The 23,444-nt window shown below is 45.3% G+C and overlaps 1 protein-coding gene across 1 annotated transcript in view; it reads right to left on the bottom strand.

Annotated features, from left to right (window-relative positions):
• Positions 1-22,776, bottom strand: part of LOC126412976 (uncharacterized) — a 62,549-nt gene extending 39,773 nt beyond the window's left edge. Inside the window, exon 1 of the mRNA XM_050082868.1 lies at positions 22,075-22,776. Within this exon, the coding sequence (XP_049938825.1) occupies positions 22,075-22,776 (702 nt within the window). The remainder of the gene's footprint in view (positions 1-22,074) is intronic.
• Between the last annotated feature and the right edge of the window lie 668 nt (positions 22,777-23,444).

The raw sequence follows: 23,444 nt of genomic DNA, 5'->3' as shown, positions 1-23,444 counted from the left end.
TTGGTAACCGTGATAGCGTTACGGAGATGTTTAATAAACTCAGGTGGCGGACTCTGCAAGAGAGGCGCTCTGCATCGCGGTGTAGCTTGCTCGCCAGGCTTCGAGAGGGTGCGTTTCTGGATGAGGTATCGAATATATTGCTTCCCCCTACTTATACCTCCCGAGGAGATCACGAATGTAAAATTAGAGAGATTAGAGCGCGCACGGAGGCTTTCAGACAGTCGTTCTTCCCGCGAACCATACGCGAATGGAACAGGAAAGGGAGGTAATGACAGTGGCACGTAAAGTGCCCTCCGCCACACACCGTTGGGTGGCTTGCGGAGTATCAATGTAGATGTAGATGTAGATGTATTTATATGGTTCGTTTCAGAATCTATTTTATCAGGTCACTTTCAATATTGTTGCCTTGATCCCTACCAGTATTGTTTCTTGCTTCACCCACTATCACAACATGATCCTAATGTGCAAAGCCCTTGTACGAGGATCCTACATCCTCTACCGCTTGGCTAAAGCATGCAGTGGGCCTTAAAAAGTTTGTGATCTGGTACCTGTCACCTACTTTTTCCTGCAAACTCAGGCCCACACCTCTTGCATGGCTATTTCCTAGCAACAGAAGTTTCTTTCTATTTTCCACTTTTTTTGAAATAGTTGGTTTCCTAATGAAAGTCTGTATTCACTACACCTGCGTCTACTTGAGTCTCTTCGTTACTTAACTAATGTAGCATGCCAAATATATTTTTTGTGCGAATGATGAAGAAAACAGATTCTGTTCTCTTTCTGTGGCTCCAGTTTCCTCTTGTCTTCACACTGCTCCCTCTTAATCTCATCAGTTCCTCCACAGCACAATCCAGTTCAGCCTTAAGGGCTCTAATCTTCTCTTCAGTTCAGCTATTTTCCCGTCCCTTAAACATACTTTGCAATTTCATGGACGAGTCTCACTTTCCTCCCCAATTCCCATGCCTCTTTATTCTCCTCCCCCCCCCCCTCCCCCAATCGAACCATCTGCCATCTATCACAACAGCTGCATAGAACCAAAAAATTGCACTATGTGATCAAAAGTATCCGGACACCCCCAAAGATATACTTTTTCATATTAGGTGCATTCTCCTGCCACCTATTACCAGGTACTTCATATCAGTGACCTCATTTATCATTAGACATAGTGAGAGAGCAGAATGGGGCGCTCCGCGGACCTCACGGACTACAAACGTGGTCAGGTGATTGGGTGTCACTTACGTCATACGTATGAACGCGTGATTTACACACTCCTAAACATCACTTGGTCCACTGTTTCCGATGTGATAGTGAAGTGGAAACGTGAGGGGATACGTGCAGCACAAAAGCGTAAAGGCTGACCTCGTCTGTTGACTGACAGAGACCGTCGGTAGTTGAAGAGGGTCGTAATGTGTAATAGGCAGACGTCTATCCAGACCATCATACAGGAATTCTAAGCTGGATCAGGATCCACTGCAAGTAATATGATAGTTAGGTGGGAGGCGAGAAAAACTTGGATTTCATGGCAGAGCGGCTGCTCATAAGCCACACATCACGGCCGTAAATGCCGAACGACGCGTCGCTTGCTGCAAGGAGCGTAAACATTGGACGATTGAATAGTGGAAAAACGTTATGTGGAATGGCGAATCTCGGTACACAATGTGGTGATCTGATGGCAGGGTATGCGTATGGGGAATGCCTGGTGAACGTCATCTGCCAGCGTGTGTAGTGCCAACAGTAAAATTCGGAGGTGGTGGTGTTACGGTGTCGTCGTGTTTTTCGTGGAGGGGGCTTGCGGCTTGCACCCCTTGTTGTTTTTCCTGGTACTATCACAGCACAGGCCTCCATTGACGTTTTAAGCACCTTTTTGCCTCCCACTGCTGAAGAGAAAACTGGAGATAGCGATTGCATCTTTCAACACGATCGAGCACCTGTTCATAATGCACGGCCTGTGGCGGAGTGGTTACACGACAATAACATCCCTGTAATGGATTGACCTGCACAGAGTCCAGACCTGAATGCTATAGAATACCTTTGGGATGTTTTGGATCGCCGACTTTGTGCCAGGCCTCACCGACCCACATCGATGCCTCTCCTTAGTGCAGCTCTCGGCGAAGAATGGGCTGCCATTCCCCAAGAAACCTTCCAGCACCTGATTGAACGTATACCTGCGAGTGTGGAATCTGTCATCAAGGCTAAGTGTGGGGCAACACCATATTGTATTCCAGCATTACCGATGGAGGGAATCACGTACTTGTATGTCACTTTCAGCCAGGTGTTCGGATACTTTTGATCACATAGTGTAACTTTTCTAAGGCAGCTCAAACACTTCACACTCATGACTGTTTGCAAATTTATTTACGAAAGTTCGCTAAAAAATATCGATAATATTCTATTATCTACAGATCGCAATAGACACTAAAATTATATAGGACACTAATATATGTATGTACTATTAATATAGAACAGTAATGCACTCTTAATATTACGTTGAAACGCTAAATTCGAACACTCGAAAAATTGGGCCAAAAATCGCGTAAGTGCAATACGGATGTTTTGTGTTTTAAAAGGAATTAAAAAACTGCACTTTAAACTTTTAAAGGCTCTACTTCATGTATGTGGAACGAAAACAAATTCCGCACTTAGTAAATACTTACGCAAACGTCTTTAAGTTTGTGTAAGTCTACGTCCAGAACTCGCGAAAACCGGCACTTACAAAATCTTTTGTTTTCTCGAAAAATACTACTAGAAAAGTGAAATTTTCAATGAACGACTTAGAGCAGACGCTAATTAACTTATTTCCAGCGTAATATTTTCTTAATCAAAAGCTATTACAAAATTAAGCAATTGTCTTTTCGGGCTCAATATTCCAGCGTCTGCCCTCTGGGCCAGGTCTGCCAAGAGTATTACGGAAATGGTAGAGGAAGTGGATGGAAGTGATGTGGATAATACAGTACTGAGAAGATAATTTGATACAGTGCGGGAAGACCATAGTCGAGAATTTCCACCTGAATTACACACATATCCTCTGAACTATCCATATCCTTGTGAGAGGCGACCATGGCGGAATACGAACCACAGCTACTAAACAACGGGTATGAACACAAACGTTATTCGACCTGCTACGCAGGATGAATGAGTTAACCGAAAATGCTGGGAGTAAAACTTGTAGAGGGAAACAAACGCTTTGATGCAGTAAGCAAGATGAAACGGATGTACATTATCGCAGTTTCGACTGAAAATTGTAACTAAACAACACTAACAGACAACTGCAGTTGACTGATCCACATACTGAACTTCGTGTTTGGGATTCGTAAAAAGCATATAAAGTATTTGTTATCATCCAGATCATAAATGAAGGAAGAACAACAAAAAAACTAAAATACGTTAGTTTCATTTGATGACGAAAAGAAAATATTCTAAAATGAAATATTGAACAAAACTTTTGAAATTTTAGGAAGTATGTGGCTGGCGAATATTTCTCTACAATATGATGGAAAAACAAAAACGTTAAGATTGTATTTCGGGATTGTAACATTTCATCGACGTTGTTTGTCTTTGATATTGCAGGAACATTTGCGAAGAACGACAGAAAAGAAGAAACTTTGCATGGCGAACAGGTACTTATGAAAATTCACATCACAGAATTTGGGTCATAAACAAGCAAAACAATGCTGAATGCAATGAGGAGGAGTGAAAAGGAGAATACAGTTATAACGTGGAGATTACAGACTAGGAAAATTTAAATAATTTTACAGCCAAGCAAAGACAGTAGGCTACGATGATCAATAGATGAACTCTGCCAAATGCAGTGGGGTACCGAAAAAGTGTGGTTTCTGTGACAAAATAATACTAGTGGTATCCAATCCTTTCAAAGTCTTGCTGAAGAGCTTGTGAAAGTCCACATTTGCAGCCAGCATCGTATGGAAGCTGTAACGGTACGGTTATCTATGTCCTTACTAGCGATCTGTGGGATGGAACTATTACTGGTTTTCTACAACAAGCCAACTGCAGGCGTTTCGATAGTCGTCAATAATGTGTTATGAATTCCAAGCAGATATTGGTCAACAGCGTGGGACCTTACTTAGGGCAGACATGTACCATCTGCGCTCACTGCTTCTTATCTCTTTTCTCGCATTCTCTCCGTTTATTGGTAGAAAAAAATTTAGTGGATTAATTTAAGTCACGAAGGACGTGAACTGCTGTTACTACATCTGCCTCTCTTTTATAAGAACATTTATTTAATTTTCATATAGGAAGTGGTTTTCTTTCTTGGTGTCACGTTTGCCTCTTCCACTTTGCATTTCTCCTCTAGATTTTTCACTTCGCACCCTCTTCAATCACATTTTTATTCTCTATTTATAGTTCACGTAAGACATCCATGTCTTACATTTGATAGGCATGCTTTATAGTAATTTGTGGGAATGAAAGTGAATTATTAAACTTGTGAAACTTAGCGTCGTGAACATTGTAAGAATTGATCGAAGTCGCCATTCGGAGGTGGAACCATTTTATGAACTGCGTGGGAGTGGGCTAGCTGTTTACTGGCTTTGCTTGATGATTTTCAATAAAATTCACAATATAGTCAACGGTTTTAGGAACAGTCGTTATCCATAGTTCCCTACTAGGCTGAATTTCCCACCTGCGGTTCTAGTGCACCCCCTACTATAAGTGTTCGAGTGTCGCATTTTATACGCAAATGAAGAAAGGACAGGGGTACAAAGTGACATGTGAATTGTTGAAAACCGAGAGCTGAAATAACGGGAAACATTCGAAATGTAATTCTACAACTATATCTCTATTCTTTAATTTCTTTGATTTTCTCACAAACGTTATCCCACTACTTCTTTACTGCGATGTCAACATTGCATTCACAAGGTACATTTCATGCATACATGGACACCTGTAAAGCTTCAAACTATTTTATTAACGCGCATCAATCTACAAGAATATGAGTAGTTTAAGTTATACAGTAGATTGCTACCTTTTAAACGTTTTCTTGTGCCAAACAAGCACAATACTCCAGCTACCATATTAACAATCACAACTTCTCTCTGCCTCATGCTCTGGCCCAGTAACTGTCGATGTTAACGAGTTTCAGCTCCATTTCTATTAAAGGCAAAACTAAACATAACATTTCTTAAAGTAACTTCGTCTTGGAGAATGCTTCTAAAATGATTTGTGCCATTAAATATGAAAGGGAAAACGTTAATCTGTAAATTGGTTCAAAATATAGATTCTTCTTACACTTTGAATGCACACGTATTTTGGCTCGCTTCTACTGTTTATGTTTTCTGTGGACAAAGATGTATGCAGAGTTAGTTGTGCCTACCTCAAGACGTATGAAGAAATCGCGTGACGCATCAATCTCTTAATCTGTACGAACCACGGCAATTCTTCTGTCTGGAATTTTACATAATTCGTCGTCAAAATTATTGTTGGATCTAAATGACTGATGGATAGCTTAATGCAACAGTTTGTGGAGGAATATTGAGACGGCACGGAGTTGAAAGACATTGATTTCATTCGCATAAAATCACATGGTCAGTTTAGATTTACGGAAGTGGGTGATCATTTATTATTAATCACCACAAGTTAGTCGTACTATGCCCTCACTCTGTTAGGACTTTCCCAACTGTAACATTATGTCTCTGAACAATTGTAACACACCATAAATATGGTCTACATGATATATTTTGAACATACACAGTGCACACTTTGCACACCGACTATTAATTATTAATGTCCTCTACTGTAACATTTTGCGTTTCTCACACACCCCGCCACCAATCAGGCTAGCAAAACATCCTTCTCTCTTTCTGCATGCAGCTTCCTGTCAATTGTCTCCACCTCCCCATTCCTCTGATATTACATTCGCTTCAATTTCCCTGGAAATATTGCTTATAGAATAGAAAATACGTTAGAAAATACGTACGTACAGCATCTTATAGTTAAGGTCACATATATTACATAACATTATACAGCATATACGTCATAACTGTAAGAAATAAAAGACAAAATAATAAACGAAAGGAAAATCCGTCACACTAGAGTAGAGGTATGTTTTAATGACGTGGACAGCTACATCACGAAGTAGTATTATGCCAGAAAGAACAGGCGGCGAAAGACATCCACGGAAGATCTTTAACAGAAAAAGTGGAGGCTAATGGAGCAAGTGCTAAGGCGTTCAGGAAAATTTTTAATTCATGTAAGGAACGCCATAGTCGCAAACAAAATACAGAAACTGTAGTATATCCTGGATTTGCTGCATCTGAAAGATAGATGAAATTGGTTCTCATTTCAGCTCGTTTAGGTACATCTACGCACATTTCCTACCAGTCATCTGTTTCACATCTTGATACGTACAAACAACTGGATACATACACACCACGCTTATATGAACTGCTTAAAAACGTTTTGCATTATCTACACATGTGGGAACATGTGTGAGCATCTACTGAAGAGGAACTCGCTGCGAAGGAATAAGCCTTATAAAACTTAAGAAGAACTTACATTACTGTGAAATAGAAACGTAACACTAGTGTAAATAAAGGATGTCTATTCGAATGCGCACATTTTTCCCATATTTTAAAATAAATATTTGCAGCTGAGTAACATTAGACACCAAGCTGCTTCCCACCGTACATAGCAAGTTCTACCAGACCCACATATCAGTTTCATATCAGCGGATACCGCAGTTCGTTGGATTAGCTTAATTCCTACCCGCGGAGGCTGTTATTACGAGACTAGGGAGGTGCGTTCGTGCGTTATGGCTTGGAAGGCTAACTCACTGTCGACCTATTGCTTTAGAGCTGCATGATACCGTCGAGGATCTCATGTCGGTACTGTATAGCTCTCAAATTGCGATAGACAGCAATGAAAAAGATGCGACATCCGTATATGATTTTTTTTAGTCTTCTGACTGGTTCTTGCGGCCCACCAAGAATTAGTTTCTCGTGCCAACCTCTGCATCTCTTTCTTCTACAGTCTTCACCATCTACGACCCCAGTACCACGGAAGTTCTTCCCTGATACCCTACCAGATGCCCTGCCATTATGTGCCTTCTTCTTGTCGGTGTTTCCCTATTCCTGTCCTCGCGGATTCTCCGGAGAACTTCCTCATTCTTTAGCGTGCCAGTCCACCTAATTTTCAACATTCTTCTGTAGTACCACATCTCAAATGCTTCGATTCTCTCCTTTTCCGGATTTCCCACAATCCATCTTTCAACGTGAGAAATGTCATTTTTCCAGCGCTAATCTGCTTCTTATGTCCTCCTTCTTGCTCAGTTCGTCATGGGTTGTTTTGCTGCTTAGCTAGCAGAAAACCTTAACTTCATCTATTCCGCGATCACCAATCCTCATGTTAGGTTTCTCGCTGTTCTCATTGCTTCTCATTTCTGCTATCGGTTCGAAACATCTACCTGCTGAAACCGCGTGACAGCTTGGTCGCCTTCACACTCTTCAACGACTATAATCAGGCGTTGGACCCATCGAATACCCGTCGGTGACGAGAAAAAGATTCCACTAATCCAGGTTGCTTATTATTTATTCCCCTGTCCACCTTCTAGGCGCATCACGAAACTGAGTGAAAGAGAGATTGACGGGGGATTTACTTTCGCTCGTAACGGACCCCTAGAGCCCAAACTGATGATGCGTAGACAAGTGGGTGCCGTCTTGGTTGACGCAGTCCTAATTTCTACCACCATCTGGCGGTTTTCCTGTATTCTCCTTGGGATATCTGTGAACAGTAACTTGTAGGTAGCGATCACTGATTTGTGCTGTGGAGCGTGAGCTGTCACTAAGCAGCACATATTCAATGTTTTTCGTGTCGCGATAGCGTCTGAGTGTTTGAATGCCGTCGCTGTTGTGTATGCCTACTCCGATTTGCCATCAAGTGCCAATGCTCGAAAGGTCTAAGTTTGAGATGTACTTCGAAGGGTGATGACAAGACTGTACACAAAAGTTTGCAAACGCTACGTCATTGGTCGTTTCCCCATTGGAGCCATGGCGCACTCAGCTGAACTACAAAGAAATTGCAGTTTCACTTTTGCTTTCATTACGCACTTAGTTAGCGATTTCTTGTGGTCAAAAGAGTATCGAGAAAAATAATTCCAACAGAAATGAAACACAAACTATGGAAATCACGAGGGTGGTGTAAATGTTTTTTGAGCATTGTGCTTTCCATTGAGACAACGTCGGCCCATTATCGAGTTAACACAGTTCAAATCCGTTACTTAATCCTACGTTTTCATTAGTTGTATGATAGTTGCCGAAACCGGAAGTTCAGTAACTGATTTTCTGATTCGGAATACGCCATTCACCCGACACAATTCGTCTGGCCACTGGCTAAAAGAAAATGTGCTCTACAATTGGACGACATTGCGACCAGTCTGCCACGACCACTACAAGGTCATGGAATGAAAATTAAGTGATAATGTCCAACGGACCTTCCAAGACAGTAAGACCAAATGTGTATCGGATTCTGAAGCCGTTCCTTACAAGCTGTTGCAAGCCTCAAGGTTAAAAATTGTGCTGACAATGCAAGAACTTCACCTATTTTGAGATGAGCAACCAATAACTGAAAAATTAAATTTCCTGTGATATGACATTGTCAAATATCATTGTGTATGAGATACATGTGCAATGCACAAAACAATTAAAGAGTCACTGGTTTGAAACACAATAATTGTCTCCCATTGCCACGCAGGGATTTGGAACTTGGCTCAAAGGTGTCTACATTATTCGTCTATAATGGTGCAAAAGGGTGGCGCCCTGCTATATCACAGTCGGGTTCGCTGACAACTTCAGATATCAAAGTGTTGGCATATGAGAAAAAAAGGCAAGAGCTCAGAAGTTCATGCAAGGTGTAAAGTTGGATAATGGCGTCACACTGGCACCAAATTTCACCAGAATATTGGCTAACACCACCGTGGACTTGTCACACGATGGGGAGGTCACCACATGTGGTGTCACCGCCAGACACCACACTTGCTAGGTGGTAGTTTTAAATCGGCCGCGGTCCATTAGTACATGTCGGACCCGCGTGTCGCCACTGTGTGATCGCAAACCGAGCGCCACCACAAGGCAGGTCTCGAGATACGGACTAGCACTCGCCCCAGTTGTACGGACGACTTTGCTAGCGACTACATGGACGAAGCATTGCTCATTAGCCGACCCAATAGTTAGAATAGCCTTCAGCTAAGTCAATGGCTACGACCTAGCAAGGCGCCATTAGAAACACTGCATGTGTCTAAAGAGTCTCACTTGTATCGCCACAATCTCCAGATGTACCAAAAGGATGGATTAAAGTTAAGTATTCCAGAAGCTACGTACTTTTCTTTTTAGCATTCATTACGTATCCTGTTTCAGACCTCTCGCCATCCAGCTTTAGCTTAGCGCTTGCCTTTCGGCTTGCTCTCATTGTGTCTAGGCTGTCTTGTCTAGACACAACATTTTTTGGCGACGAGGATGGGATGGGGTCTTGTTCTTTCCAATTGCTTACATTTACTTGTGTCATGGCTTCGCCAGATGTACTGTCCGAATTTTATCGCTTGCAGAATCAGCAGACGCAGGCGTCAACGTGCACTGAAAAAGGATGCGGCAGCCGCCGTTTCACCGCTACCGCAGCCACAACATGCAGTTGCACCACCTTTCCGTAATTTTCAAGCAGACGTGGAAACACGGACAGAGTGGTCACGCCAGTTTGGATTTCATCTCGCCGCCTACAGAATTCAAGGTAACGAGCGGCAGCCTCATTTATTGGCGTGTGTAGGGGTGCAAACGTACCGTGTGATAGTGAAATTATTTCCCCGACGCGACGTAGCAACTCTGTCCTACGAAGAAATTTTGTATGCTTTAGATGCCTATTTCAAGGAAACAGTTAATGTAGTTGCAAAAAGGTATACTTTCTTTCGTACAAAACGTACGGCCGGTCAAACTAATAGGGAGTGGGTTACAACATTGCAAGGCCTTACTCGGGATTGTGCTTTTGAGTGTGAATGTGGACTCCCTTATTCAGATACTGTGGTACGTGATGCAATAGCACAGAACGTTTCTGATGTTCGCATACGGGAACAGATTTTGAAACTAGTTAATCCCTCCCTTCAGCAAGTGATAGACATATTAGATAGAGAAGACACACTTGACTTTGCACAGGAATCATTTGCAACTTCGCCAGCCGTGTGTAACATTAACCGACCCGCCGGGCGCGCTGCGCGGACCAGTAAACTGCCCTCGCGCGCGTCCACGCAGCTGCCGCCCCGCTCTAAACCAGGTGTGCCGCGCCAGCATACAAATGCAGTGAAATCATGCCTGCGGTGTGCTACTAGACATTCGCGTGAAAATTGCCTGTGACGCCAAGCTATTTGCTTTTTCTGTAATAAGAAAGGACATGTTCAAAGTGTTTGCCAGAATAAGCTCAGATCAGACAATCACAACCATTCCAGGCCTTTTGCCTCACGCCAGAATCGAACCAAGAATACTCAGGCTCGTGAACCTTCGCCCATGGACATTCATGTAGTTAATTCCACTTCGTCCAGTGCCACTTTCTCTAACAGTGACGGTGTTCATCCCACAACAAGTGTGCGTCGACATCGCCAGAAATCACGTCAATTAGCAAGTGATGCTGTACATGTATCAGTTCAAATTGCACGAGACAGTCGCTCTTGTCGTCAGCAGTACAATAAACTTTTTGTAGATTTGGACTTTAATGGCAAGGTCATACCATTCCAGCTCGATACCGGAGCTGCAGCTTCATTGATCAATCACGCCACGTACAAACAACTGGGCAAACCTCCGTTGCGTGCTGCAACTGTTAAGTTAAATAGCTATTCAGGTCAAAATATCCCTGTGTTAGGACAGTGCACTCTTCTTGCAACATACAAGGGACAAACAAACTTGTGTCATTTTACGTTCTTCGTTCTTCTACTGCAGTGAACTTGTTTGGTTTAGATTTATTTCAGTTGTTTAACATGTCTATAGTAAATCAGGTCCTATCAGTGAATCAGACTGTGCCTTCAGACAGTGTTTCTCGTCTGTGTGAAGAATTTGCAGACATTTTTGCACCGGGCTTAGGTTGCGCTCAGAACTATGAAGCACATTTGGAACTGAAATTCAACGCGCAACCGAAATTTTTCAGAGCGCGCAATGTTCCTCACGCATTGCGTGATGAGGTCGCAAGAACATTACACGATTTAGAATCACAAGGTGTGCGTGACTGTGCGCAGTGCCTCTTCCATTTCAGCTCCGCTTCATCGCTTACGCTGTAAAGGTGTTCCGTTCGTCTGGACGATGGAATGCGAACGCGCCTTTCGCCAATTGAACTCGGCGTTGCTTTCAAATACTTGCCTTACGCCATTCGATCCCCAGAAACCGCTTTTGTTGATGGTAGACGCATCGGATTTCGGGATCGGTGCTGTGCTTGCGCACAGAGATGGGTCGCATGATCGCCCTATTGCCTTTGCGTCCAAATTGTTCATGTCTGCACAAAGAAATTATTCACAAATAGAGAAAGAAGCTTTGGCTCTCGTGTTTGGTGTTACTAAGTTCCATGATTTCTTGTATGGTCGTCACTTTACCATCATCACGGACCACAAACCTTTGACATCGCTTTTTCATCGGAACAAGCCTGTACCTCCGCGTACAGCGCAAAAATTCATTCGCTGGTCTATTTTCCTCTCGCAGTACCACTACGATATCTCGTATCGGTCCACTGCTAAGCACGGAAACGCCGATGCGTTGTCCCGTTTGCCTGTTGCTGAGGATAAAGCATTCGATTCTTCCGAACTTGCTTGCATGTTCATTGATTCAGAAACCGATGACGTGGTCGAATCGTTTCCGATTTATTTTCGTCGTGTAGCTACAGCCACAGCTGCTGACCCTGTCCTTGCTACAGTTTTGCGTTTTGTTGCTACGCAATGGCCCTTGTCAAAGTCACGGATCGAGGATGCGTTGGTTCGCCGATTTTTTGCTCACAGGGAGAGACTTTTTGTTCGACGTGGTGTTTTGTTGTTGCGTTCTGATAATGATCTACATCTACATCTACAATGATACTCCGCAAGCCACCCAACGGTGTGTGGCGGAAGGCACTTTACGTGCCACTGTCATTACCTCCCTTTCCTGTTCCAGTCGCGTATGGTTCGCGGGAAGAACGACTGTCTGAAAGCCTCCGTGCGCGCTCTAATCTCTCTAATTTTACATTCGTGATCTCCTCGGGAGGTATAAGTAGGGGGAAGCAATATATTCGATACCTCATCCAGAAACGCACCCTCTCGAAACCTGGCGAGCAAGCTACACCGCGATGCAGAGCACCTCTCTTGCAGAGTCTGCCACTTGAGTTTATTAAACATCTCCGTAACGCTATCACGGTTGCCAAATAACCCTGTGACGAAACGCGCCGCTCTTCTTTGGATCTTCTCTATCTCCTCCGTCAGACCGATCTGGTACGGATCCCACACTGATGAGCAATACTCAAGTATAGGTCGAACGAGTGTTTTGTAAGCCACCTCCTTTGTTGATGGACTACATTTTCTAAGCACTCTCCCAATGAATCTCAACCTGGTACCCGCCTTACCAACAATTAATTTTATATGATCATTCCACTTCAAATCGTTCCGCACGCATACTCCCAGATATTTTACAGAAGTAACTGCTACCAGTGTTTGTTCCGCTATCATATAATCATACAATAAAGGATCCTTCTTTCTATGTATTCGCAATACATTACATTTGTCTATGTTAAGGGTCAGTTGCCACTCCCTGCACCAAGTGCCTATCCGCTGCAGATCTTCCTGCATTTCGCTACAATTTCCTAATGCTGCAACTTCTCTGTATACTACAGCATCATCCGCGAAAAGCCGCATGGAACTTCCGACACTATCTACTAAGTCATTTATATATATTGTGAAAAGCAATGGTCCCATAACACTCCCCTGTGGCACGGCAGAGGTTACTTTAACGTCTGTAGACGTCTCTCCATTGATAACAACATGCTGTGTTCTGTTTGCTAAAAACTCTTCAATCCAGCCACACAGCTGGTCTGATATTCCGTAGGCTCTTACTTTGTTTATCAGGCGACAGTGCGGAACTGTATCGAACGCCTTCCGGAAGTCAAGAAAAATAGCATCTACCTGGGACCCTGTATCTAATATTATCTGGGTCTCATGAACAAATAAGGCGAGTTGGGTCTCACACGATCGCTGTTTCCGGAATCCATGTTGATTCCTACATAGTAGATTCTGGGTTTCCATAAATGACATGATACGCGAGCAAAAAACATGTTCTAAAATTCTACAAGAGATCGACGTAAGAGATATAGGTCTATAGTTTTGCGCATCTGCTCGACGACCCTTCTTGAAGACTGGGACTATCTGTGCTCTTTTCCAATCATTTGGAACCCTCCGTTCCTCTAGAGACTTGCGCTACACGGCTGTTAGAAGGGGGGCAAGTTCTTTCGCGTACTCTGTGTAGAATCGAATTGGTATCCCGTCAGGTCCAGTGGACTTTCCTCTATTGAGTGATTCCAGTTGCTTTTCTATTCCTTGGTCACTTATTTCGATGTCAGCCATTTTTTCGTTTGTGCGAGGATTTAGAGAAGGAACTGCAGTGCGGTCTTCCTCTGTGAAACAGCTTTGGAAAAAGGTGTTTAGTATTTCAGCTTTACGCGTGTCATCCTCTGTTTCATTGCCATCATCATCCCGTAGTGTCTGGATATGCTGTTTCGAGCCACTTACTGATTTAACGCAAGACCAGAACTTCCTAGGATTTTCTGTCAAGTCGGTACATAGAATTTTACTTTCGAATTCAATGAACGCTTCACGCATAGCCCTCCTTACGCTAACTTTGACATCGTTTAGCTTCTGTTTGTCTGAGAGGTTTTGGCTGCGTTTAAACTTGGAGTGGAGCTCTCTTTGATTTCGCAGTAGTTTCCTAACTTTGTTGTTGTACCACGGTGGGTTTGTCCCGTCCCTCACAGTTTTACTCGGCACGTACCTGTCTAAAACGCATTTTACGATTGCCTTGAACTTTTTCCATAAACACTCAACATTGTCAGTGTCGGAACAGAAATTTTCGTTTTGATCTGTTAGGTAGCCTGAAATCTGCCTTCTATTACTCTTGCTAAACAGATAAACCTTCCTCCCTTTTTTTATATTCCTATTAACTTCCATATTCAGGGATGCTGCAACGGCCTTATGATCACTGATTCCCTGTTCTGTACATACAGAGTCGAAAAGTTCGGGTCTGTTTGTTATCAGTAGGTCCAAGATGTTATCTCCACGAGTCGGTTCTCTGTTTAATTGCTCGAGGTAATTTTCGGATAGTGCACTCAGTATAATGTCACTCGATGCTCTGTCCCTACCACCCGTCCTAAACATCTGAGTGTCCCAGTCTATATCTGGTAAATTGAAATCTCCACCTAAGACTATAACATGCTGAGAAAATTTATGTGAAATGTATTCCAAATTTTCTCTCAGTTGTTCTGCCACTAATGCTGCTGAGTCGGGAGGTCGGTAAAAGGAGCCAACCTAGTTTGGTTGTTTAGTGTAACCTCCACCCATAATAATTCACAGGAACTATCCACTTCTACTTCACTACAGGATAAAATACTAGTAACAGCGACGAACACTCCACCACCGGTTGCATGCAATCTATCCTTTCCAAACACCGTCTGTACCTTTGTAAAAATTTCGGCAGAATTTATCTCTGGCTTAAGCCAGCTTTCTGTACCTATAACGATTTCAGCTTCGGTGCTTTCTATCAGCGCTTGAAGTTCCGGTACTTTACCAACGCAGCTTCGACAGTTGACAATTACAATACCAATTGCTGCTTGGTCCCCGCATGTCCTGACTTTGCCCCGCACCCGTTGAGGCTGTTGCCCTTTCTGTACTTGCCCAAGGCCATCTAACCTAAAAAACCGCCCAGCCCACGCCACACAACCCCTGCTACCCGTGTAGCCGATTGTTGCGTGTAGTGGACTCCTGATCTATCCAGCGGAACCCGAAACCCCACCACCCTATGGCGCAAGTCGAGGAATCTGCAGCCCACACGGTCGCAAAACCGTCTCAGCCTCTGATTCAGACCCTCAACTCGGCTCTGTACCAAAGTTCCGCAGTCAGTCCTGTCGACGATGCTGCAGATGGTGAGCTCTGCTTTCATCCCGCTAGCGAGACTGGCAGTCTTCACCAAATCAGATAGCCGCCGGAAGCCAGAGAGGATTTCCTCGGATCCATAGCGACACACATCATTGGTGCCGACATGAGCGACCACCTGCAGATGGGTGCACCCTGTACCCTTCATGGCATCCGGAAGGACCCTTTCCACGTCTGGAATGACTCCCCCCGGTATGCACACGGAGTGCACATTGGTTTTCTTCCCCTCTCTTGCTGCCATTTCCCTAAGGGGCCCCATTACGCGCCTGACGTTGGAGCTCCCAACTACCAGTAAGCCCACCCTCTGCAACTGCCCGGATCTTGCAGACTGAGGGGCAACCTCTGGAACGGGACAAGCAGCCGTGTCGGGCCAAAGATCAGTATCAGCCTGAGACAGAGCCTGAAACCGGTTCGTCAGACAAACTGGAGAGGCTTTCCGTTCAGCCCTCCGGAATGTCTTTCGCCCCATGCCACACCTTGAAACGACCTCCCACTCTACCACAGGTGAGGGATCAGCCTCAATGCGGGCAGTATCCCGGGCAACCACAGTCGTAGTCCGATCAGGGGATGCGTGGGACGAGCTGGCCGTCCCCGACAAACCCCCATCCGGACCCCCACAGTGATGCCCATTGCCAACAGCCTCAAGCTGTGTGACCGAAGCCAACACTGCCTGAAGCTGGGAGCGAAGGGATGCCAACTCAGCCTGCATCCGAACACAGCAGTTGCAGTCCCTATCCATGCTAAAAACTGTTTTGCAAAGAACGTCTGAACTAATCTACAGAGAGCGCAAACAAATCGACAAAATTTAAACGGTTATTAAAATACAAGATTGCCTAGTAAATGCAGTAATGCTGCTACTTGCACACTGCTGACACTGCCCGGCGGCGGAAGGAGACTAAGCGAAATTACACTATTCAGGTACTAAAACGTGATGCTACACTCTCAAATACTATAATACGCCCGAAATTTATGAATTAAACAATGCAAGTACCAAAAACACGCAAAGATCAGTCCCGAGTCGTGGTCCCACGTTCGTTACAGTCCTCTGTTTTACGGCTTCCTCACCACGAACATTGGGGTATAGTGCGAACGAAACAACTTGCTCGTCAGCACTGTACTTGGTTCGGAATCGATGCTGCGATTACGAATATGTGTTCTTCTTGCATGGCGTGTACCGAACAACAATCCGCACCGCCGCGGAAAGTCTTTGCATGGCCGAAAGCCACTTCCCCTTGGCAACACTTGCACATCGATTTTGCTGGTCCATTCTGGAATGCTCGATGGTTGGTTCTGGTAGATGCCTTCAGTAATTTTCCTTTTGTGGTCCGGATGTCTTCCACGACGTCAACTGCCACCATCCAAGCGTTGTCTGCTATCTTTTGCATTGAAGGTCTTCCGCAGACTATTGTTTCTGACAATGGCCCACAATTCATGTCTGCAGAATTTCAGTCTTTCTGCAAGGCCAATGGTATTTAACATCTGACATCCGCGCCGTTTTCGCCTCAGTCAAACGGTTGGTCCGGACTTTCAAGTCACAGATGTTGAAGTTAAAAGAGTCGCATTCTCGGGAGGACGCATTGTTGCTCTTTTTGTCTTCGTATCGCTCTAAGCCCCGAGATGGTCGCTCGCCGGCTGAGTTGCTCCACGGCCGTCCTCATCGAACCTTGATGTCTTTGCTGCATCTGCCGCATCAGGTTCCTGTGCAGCGGCAGTCTTCTGCTTTTCCTCCAGGCGACGTTGTATTCTATCGCAACTATCGCGGTTCACGGCGTTGGCTCGCAGGGTGCATTCTTCGCTGCCTCGGCCGCGCAATGTATTTGGTTTTGGGGGCCTCTGGTGAGGTGCGTCGGCATCTCAATCAGCTGCGCCTCTGTCGTCGCACGGGTTCTGCCGCTCCCCGTCTGCTTTCAGCGACGGTGCCGTCAGGTCAGCGCCCTGGGGACCCATCTACTGGCTCGCCTCATCCCCAGGTGTTACCGACGATGCCTTCCATTTTGCCCCATGGCGACGCGCCGCAGCCGCCGCCGCCGCCGTCTGTTCTCCCGCCGACGCCGCCCGCATTAGACGCTTCGCTGGTGCCGCCGGGCGCCTCCCTGGGTTACGCGCCGCCGATCGCTTCCCGTGACCAGCCGCCCTCCGCCATGGAACTCTTGCCCGCTCTGGACCACATGGCGTCTTCGCGCGTCGAGTACCCCGACGCCATGGAGGTCGACCCTTCGGCCCCTCCTGTCTCTTTACGGGCGCATCCGCCGCATGTTGACGTGCACCCTGGACTAGGTTTTCAGGCGTTTCCTAGCTCCCCTCGGACCGAATGGCCGGGTGCGGGTGGCATAGCCTCGCCTGTTGTTAGGCTCCCCACCTCATCGCATACGTCAACATGGGGTCCTCCCCACGGCGGGCGGAAGCCTTATAACACGACCGTTCGCCGATTTGCGGGGGAGGAATGTGGTGTCACCGCCAGACACCACACTTGCTAGGTGGTAGTTTTAAATCGGCCGCGGTCCATTAGTACATGTCGGACCCGCGTGTCGCCACTGTGTGATCGCAGACCGAGCGCCACCACAAGGCAGGTCTCGAGATACGGACTAGCACTCGCCCCAGTTGTACGGACGACTTTGCTAGCGACTACATGGACGAAGCATTGCTCATTAGCCGACCCAATAGTTAGAATAGCCTTCAGCTAAGTCAATGGCTACGACCTAGCAAGGCGCCATTAGAAACACTGCATGTGTCTAAAGAGTCTCACTTGTATCGCCACAATCTCCAGATGTACCAAAAGGATGGATTAAAGTTAAGTATTCCAGAAGCTATGTACTTTTCTTTTTAGCATTCATTACGTATCCTGTTTCAGACCTCTCGCCATCCAGCTTTAGCTTAGCGCTTGCCTTTCGGCTTGCTCTCATTGTGTCTAGGCTGTCTTGTCTAGACACAACACCACATACCCCGTTTACCCTTATTTTACCCCTTCCTTTGAAGCCTCTGCAGTGGAGTTCAAAACCGCGGCGCCCATTGTTTCTTACTGGTGGCCGACACACCACCGGTGAAAATCGACCAGAAAAAGCATCAGGAGGTGGCACAAAGGGCGGCACTGAAACAGTCCTTTCCATTGAGGCTTAGATTCCCACAAAGTTTCTGGCACAAAACGACAGTTTGCACTAAGATGTACAGCACAGCGATGCTCTCGACATCCTTGGAGACTGTTGACGACCCCCAGACGATTCAACCCACCTCTAAGGAATTGTAGACCTGAAACCCCCTTTGAACGCGGTCCGACTTCTTTGGAGTGTAGCGCGGCCGCTATTTTTGTTTTGTTCTACAGGGTAGAATCACTATGAAACGTTAAAAACCATTCGACGAAATTTAAATGTATGTAATAAAATGGAACGCCTGTAGCCACCACTTCTGTGCTATTTATTATATGGCTACCAGTTTCGGTGATTCAGTACACCATCTTCAGGACTTAACTGACGCTGAGGGGGAGAGGTCCTAGTATATACGATGGCTACAGGCACAAGATCGCTGTCACTGTGTACGAAAATCAGTTCATAAATGTTGACAACTAATGGCATCGTACATACGATGGGAGTTCACCCGCTCAGAGTATGTTAAGGCCTGAAGATGGCGTATTGAATCACCGAAACAGGTAACTACACAATGAATGACCTCGAAAGGACGGCTGCAGGTGTGCAGTCTCACCTCGTAGGCGAACGGCCGAAGTCTCCAAACCTTCAATCACAAGGATGGCCTTACAAAAATTTGATTGTGGTCTGAATCAGCAAAGGGTATTCACGCTTTTTCATCCACGAGGGTTGATTGGTGGGGGGGGGGGGGGGGGGAGGGGACACAGATGCGTGAATTAAAGGGTGGCAAACGGTGCCTCTTTGATCCCCCAGATGGGCAGTAACGTCGGTGTCACCCACTAACCTTGCTTTAGTGATATAAAAATGTAGCTGTACAGATACTTCTACTGATTAGCGATCCGCTGCTGCTTTAGCGCCTAAAGGTAGATAACCCTTTTGACACCCCGCAGGTCCTGTATGCCAACATGCAGGCGCTAGAGCAGCAAAAGAAAGCCACTCGGCTGCACGGGTTTAAAAGTCGCTATGCAAGTACAGTTTTAAGGTTCCCAGTGAATGTGTTAGGATGTGAGAGTGTTACCCAACCGGGAATACACTGATGACATTAGAATTTGAACTGGAAGACCTGTCGAATGGAATGATCAGTTTAATGGGCACACATCGACGAAAGACGAAACTAATAAGAAGTAGTAAAAGTAGCGCTGTATACAACATTCAAATCGGTGACCACGAAGTAGATGAAGTGAAGGGATTCTGTTAGGATGAAATATTGTCCTCAATTTGAGGAAGAAATTTTTAACAATGTACGCTCGGAGCACATCATTGCATGGAGGTGAATTATGGACTGATCGGAAACCAGAAAAGAAGCGATGAGAATTGTTTGAGGTCCGGTGCTACAGGTGTATGCTGAAAATTAAGCGGCCTGATAAGAAATCGGATGGTTCTCCACAGAACTTGTGAAGACAGGAACATATGAGAACACTGACAACAGGAGAGGACAGAATGATAGGACATGTGTTAAAACGTGAGGGAAAACTTCCATGGGACTTGAGAGAACCGTAGAGACCGTGAACTAAGACAGAGATTGTAATATATCCAAAAAGTAACTGAGATTGTAGGGTTCAAGTGTTACGCTGAGATGAAGAGGTTAACAAATGTTACTCTGATATGAAGTGGTTAGAAGGTCTCTTGGCCACTACAGTGCCTCAACGTTGGACGCGGAATTCATGAAAATCAGTCTTAAACCTAATCATTTATCTTTACAGAACATCTTTTGTGTGTAACTGTTTTTGTTAGAGGGTGCTATTCTAACACCTGTATTCCAATAACCGTATTCTATGAAAAGTTTTGTTCTTATTACACTGTACTATTGTAACGTGAAATATTTACTATACTTCATCAGAAATCCTGTATAACAAAATATTGAAAGTTTTACTCCCCTCCAACTATTTTGAATCGTGTGTAAAATATTACGGGTGCCGTATTATGAGCAATACCCTATTTTCTAGAGAACATGAAGGCAGATCTTAAGTCCTCCATTGCCACGATAAGTCAGTTAATCACCTGCTGAAATTAAAATTAGTGTTCTGTGCCTGAATTTACAAAAACGCAACCTTTATGGGATCGCTTTGTCTCCAGTCTATGTGTGTGTCGATTTGTTTGAATTTTAAGAATCATTTGTCGCAGAAACGGGTAGACATACCAAGCTCAAATTTATGTTACATATGAAGACCTATGGTCCCTTGGTGGTGAAAACATTTTAACCTTCTAAGTCACTTTACTCAAAAGGTACGGTCAATTATATTATAAATTTTGATACTCGTTAACCCATACGTTGCAGGCCACTGTGGCCGAGCGGTTCTAAGCGCTTCAGTCTGGAACCGCGCTGCTGCAACGGTCACAGGTTCGAATCCTGCCTCGGGCATGGATGTGTGTGATGTCCTTAGGTTAATTAGGTTTAAGTAGTTCTAATTCTAGGGGACTGATGACCTCAGATGTTAAATCCCATAGTGCTTGGAGCCTTTTGATTTGAACCCATTCGTCAAAACTTAATAGAGTGCTACCCATTGACCCAGAACCATAAAACTTGGCAAGGAGCAAGGTTTCACAGTTTCACAGTAAAGGAAAAAACTCGAAAATTGTTAATTTGTAATTACATGAAGATTTTTTTTCTTATCATCCGTCTGTCTGTTCGTCTGTCCTCCTGTTAACACCCATTTTTCCTCGAAAAATTAGGAGTATTAAAGTCAAATTTGTGTAGGTTACTAAGGTTTGTGACACCTTGACAGCATAAAATCTGTAAGCTTCTAAGTCAATGCAATCAAAAGATTCGGTCAATTCTGTCATATATTTCGATACACGCAGACTCACTCATCAAACCCTACAGACGCATCCCGTTGACCTAGAACTATGAAATTCGACAAGAAACAATGTTACACGGTAGAAGTAAAATAAACATTTTGAAACTTGTTAAACTGTGATTATGTGAGATGAAAATATCTTGTGCCATTTGAACATACATTGCGTTTATCATCCGTCGGAAGCATAATAGACGAGAATTTTGCATAGAAACATAAAATGTAAACAGCAGTCATGTTTTAGGAAGTAAATTAAAAATGTATTATTAAATCTTCTCTCTCTACGTATGTAAAATGAAATCCCTTGCTCGCTTCTATTTATATATCTCGGATAAATTGAGGAACTACAGTAGGGATTTTGATAGTCTTGAAATTTCCAGAACTAACATCTTGCCAGTATCGATATCGATAACAGCTGAAATTCGTCGAAATTTTCGATTTTCCGGATGGATGAACTAGATATATAGATAATAAAATTTGTAAAATAAAATGTCGTGTGACTAGGGCGTCCCGTCGGGTAGACCGTTCACCAGGTGCAAGTCTTTCGATCTGACGGCACTTCGGCGACTTGCGCGTCCATGGGATGAAATGATGATGATTAGGACAACACAACGCCCAGTCCCTGAGTGATCCATTGCCGACCCAGCCGGCAATGGATCCCGGGCCCTTAAGATTGACACTGTCGCGTTGACCACTCAGCTACCGGGGCCGGACTATAAAGTTTGTATGGAACCCTCAGTGCGGCAGTTCTACTCACACTTGGCCCATCTTTTTTTTTTCTTACGTTGCCTTAGGTCAGTGCTCCTGTACCTGAAGTGTCACAGAATTTCAATAAAGCTGTTGTTGCCTACCTCAAGATACGCTGATGATCGTTGACACATTTCCGTAGTTCTTCGAAGACGTTTGGCTTGGGAGTGTGCTCTTGACAGAAGTGAATCTTTCTCCTAGTTCTGGGAAGCGCCACTGCATCGTTACCATCAGCTTCCTGACTTCCTCCTACGTCGGTCAGGCGCGTGTTGAGGATACTAAGCTGAGCAGCCACGTGGATCATGCATGTAACGAAGAACATGTCTAGGCTGGGGCTGATGAAGCACCAGTAGAAAATGGAATGGCACTGCACCAGGTAGATTAAGAGGTACAGTGAGTAATTTTCCTTTACGGTGCCCCGCAAGTCGATGAAGGGTAGATGTCGCCCCTCCGCTCCCATGGCCCAGGCGACTACGGGCATCACGTACCAGATGGGCCCCACAAAGTGGAGGTAGGTTATCATGCCGAACGTGAGCCTCAGGGCGCCGCGGTAGGAGCCGCTGAATGTGGCCATGAGCTCCGAGTCCCGCTCGCAGTCCGGCCATTGCAAGCGGACGACGTCGCGGAGGTCGGTGACCAGCTGGCGGTAGTCTGCGACGTGGCTGCAGAAGTGCGCCAGTTTGATGACGCCGCCGAGCAGGGTGGCCGTGTTGACGAACGTGAGCATGATGCTGTCGGTGTCGCCCCACGACTCGTAGGCGTGCAGCAGGCCCATGGCGATGCAGAGTCCCTGGCTGAGGAAGATGCTGGCCGTGTACAGCGGGTAGAGCCGGGACCACCTACTTGCGCGCGCCCCCTCTGGCGGCCACGCGCCGCTCAGCCTGAGGAGCATCACGTTGTGCCGCAAAACATCCACCACGGACACCGCCCCGTGCCTCTTTATCTGATCTCCCATCTACTTCCGCTCCTGCAAAGAGAGCGAGATACGATATTATTTGCTGAAGTCACACGCTTGTGCATCTTTTTAAAAATACACACATCAAGAAAACATTATCACCCCGGTTCCCAGAACTCCTGAAGACAGACGTTGACTGTGGATATTGTATCACAGACACAGACACTGTGACTGTTCAGAGATATCATTAAACCCGCCCAAAGATGTAAACAAAAACACATCGGCAGCGCCTATTAGACGGACGGGGTCCGACAGCCGATCAGCTCCAGTCATGCCACCAGGAAGGAGGTACACGGCTCAGATTGTCTGTAGTTCAACCATGCCTAGACGGTTAATACCGCGATACGATCGCTTCCGCATCGTTACTTTGTGCCAGGAAGAGCTCTCAACAAGGGAAGTGTCCAGGCGTCTCGAAGTGAACCAAAGCGATGTTGTTCGGAGATGGAGGAGATACATAGTGTCAAGAACTGGCAATGACATGCCTCGATCAGGCCGCTCAAGGGCTACAAGTGCAGTGGATGACCGCTACCTACGGATTATGGCTCAGAGGAACACTGACAGCAACGCAACCATGTTGAATAAAGCTTTTCGTGCCGCCACAGAGCGTCGTGTTACGACTCAAATTGTGCGCAATAGGCTGCATGATGCACAACTTCACTCCCGACGTC

Source organism: Schistocerca serialis, chromosome 7 (genome assembly GCF_023864345.2).
Source record: "Schistocerca serialis cubense isolate TAMUIC-IGC-003099 chromosome 7, iqSchSeri2.2, whole genome shotgun sequence".
NCBI lineage: Eukaryota > Metazoa > Arthropoda > Insecta > Orthoptera > Acrididae > Schistocerca > Schistocerca serialis.
The sequence above is the reverse complement of the archived record's forward strand: the minus strand, read 5'-3'. Positions and strand labels throughout refer to the sequence as shown.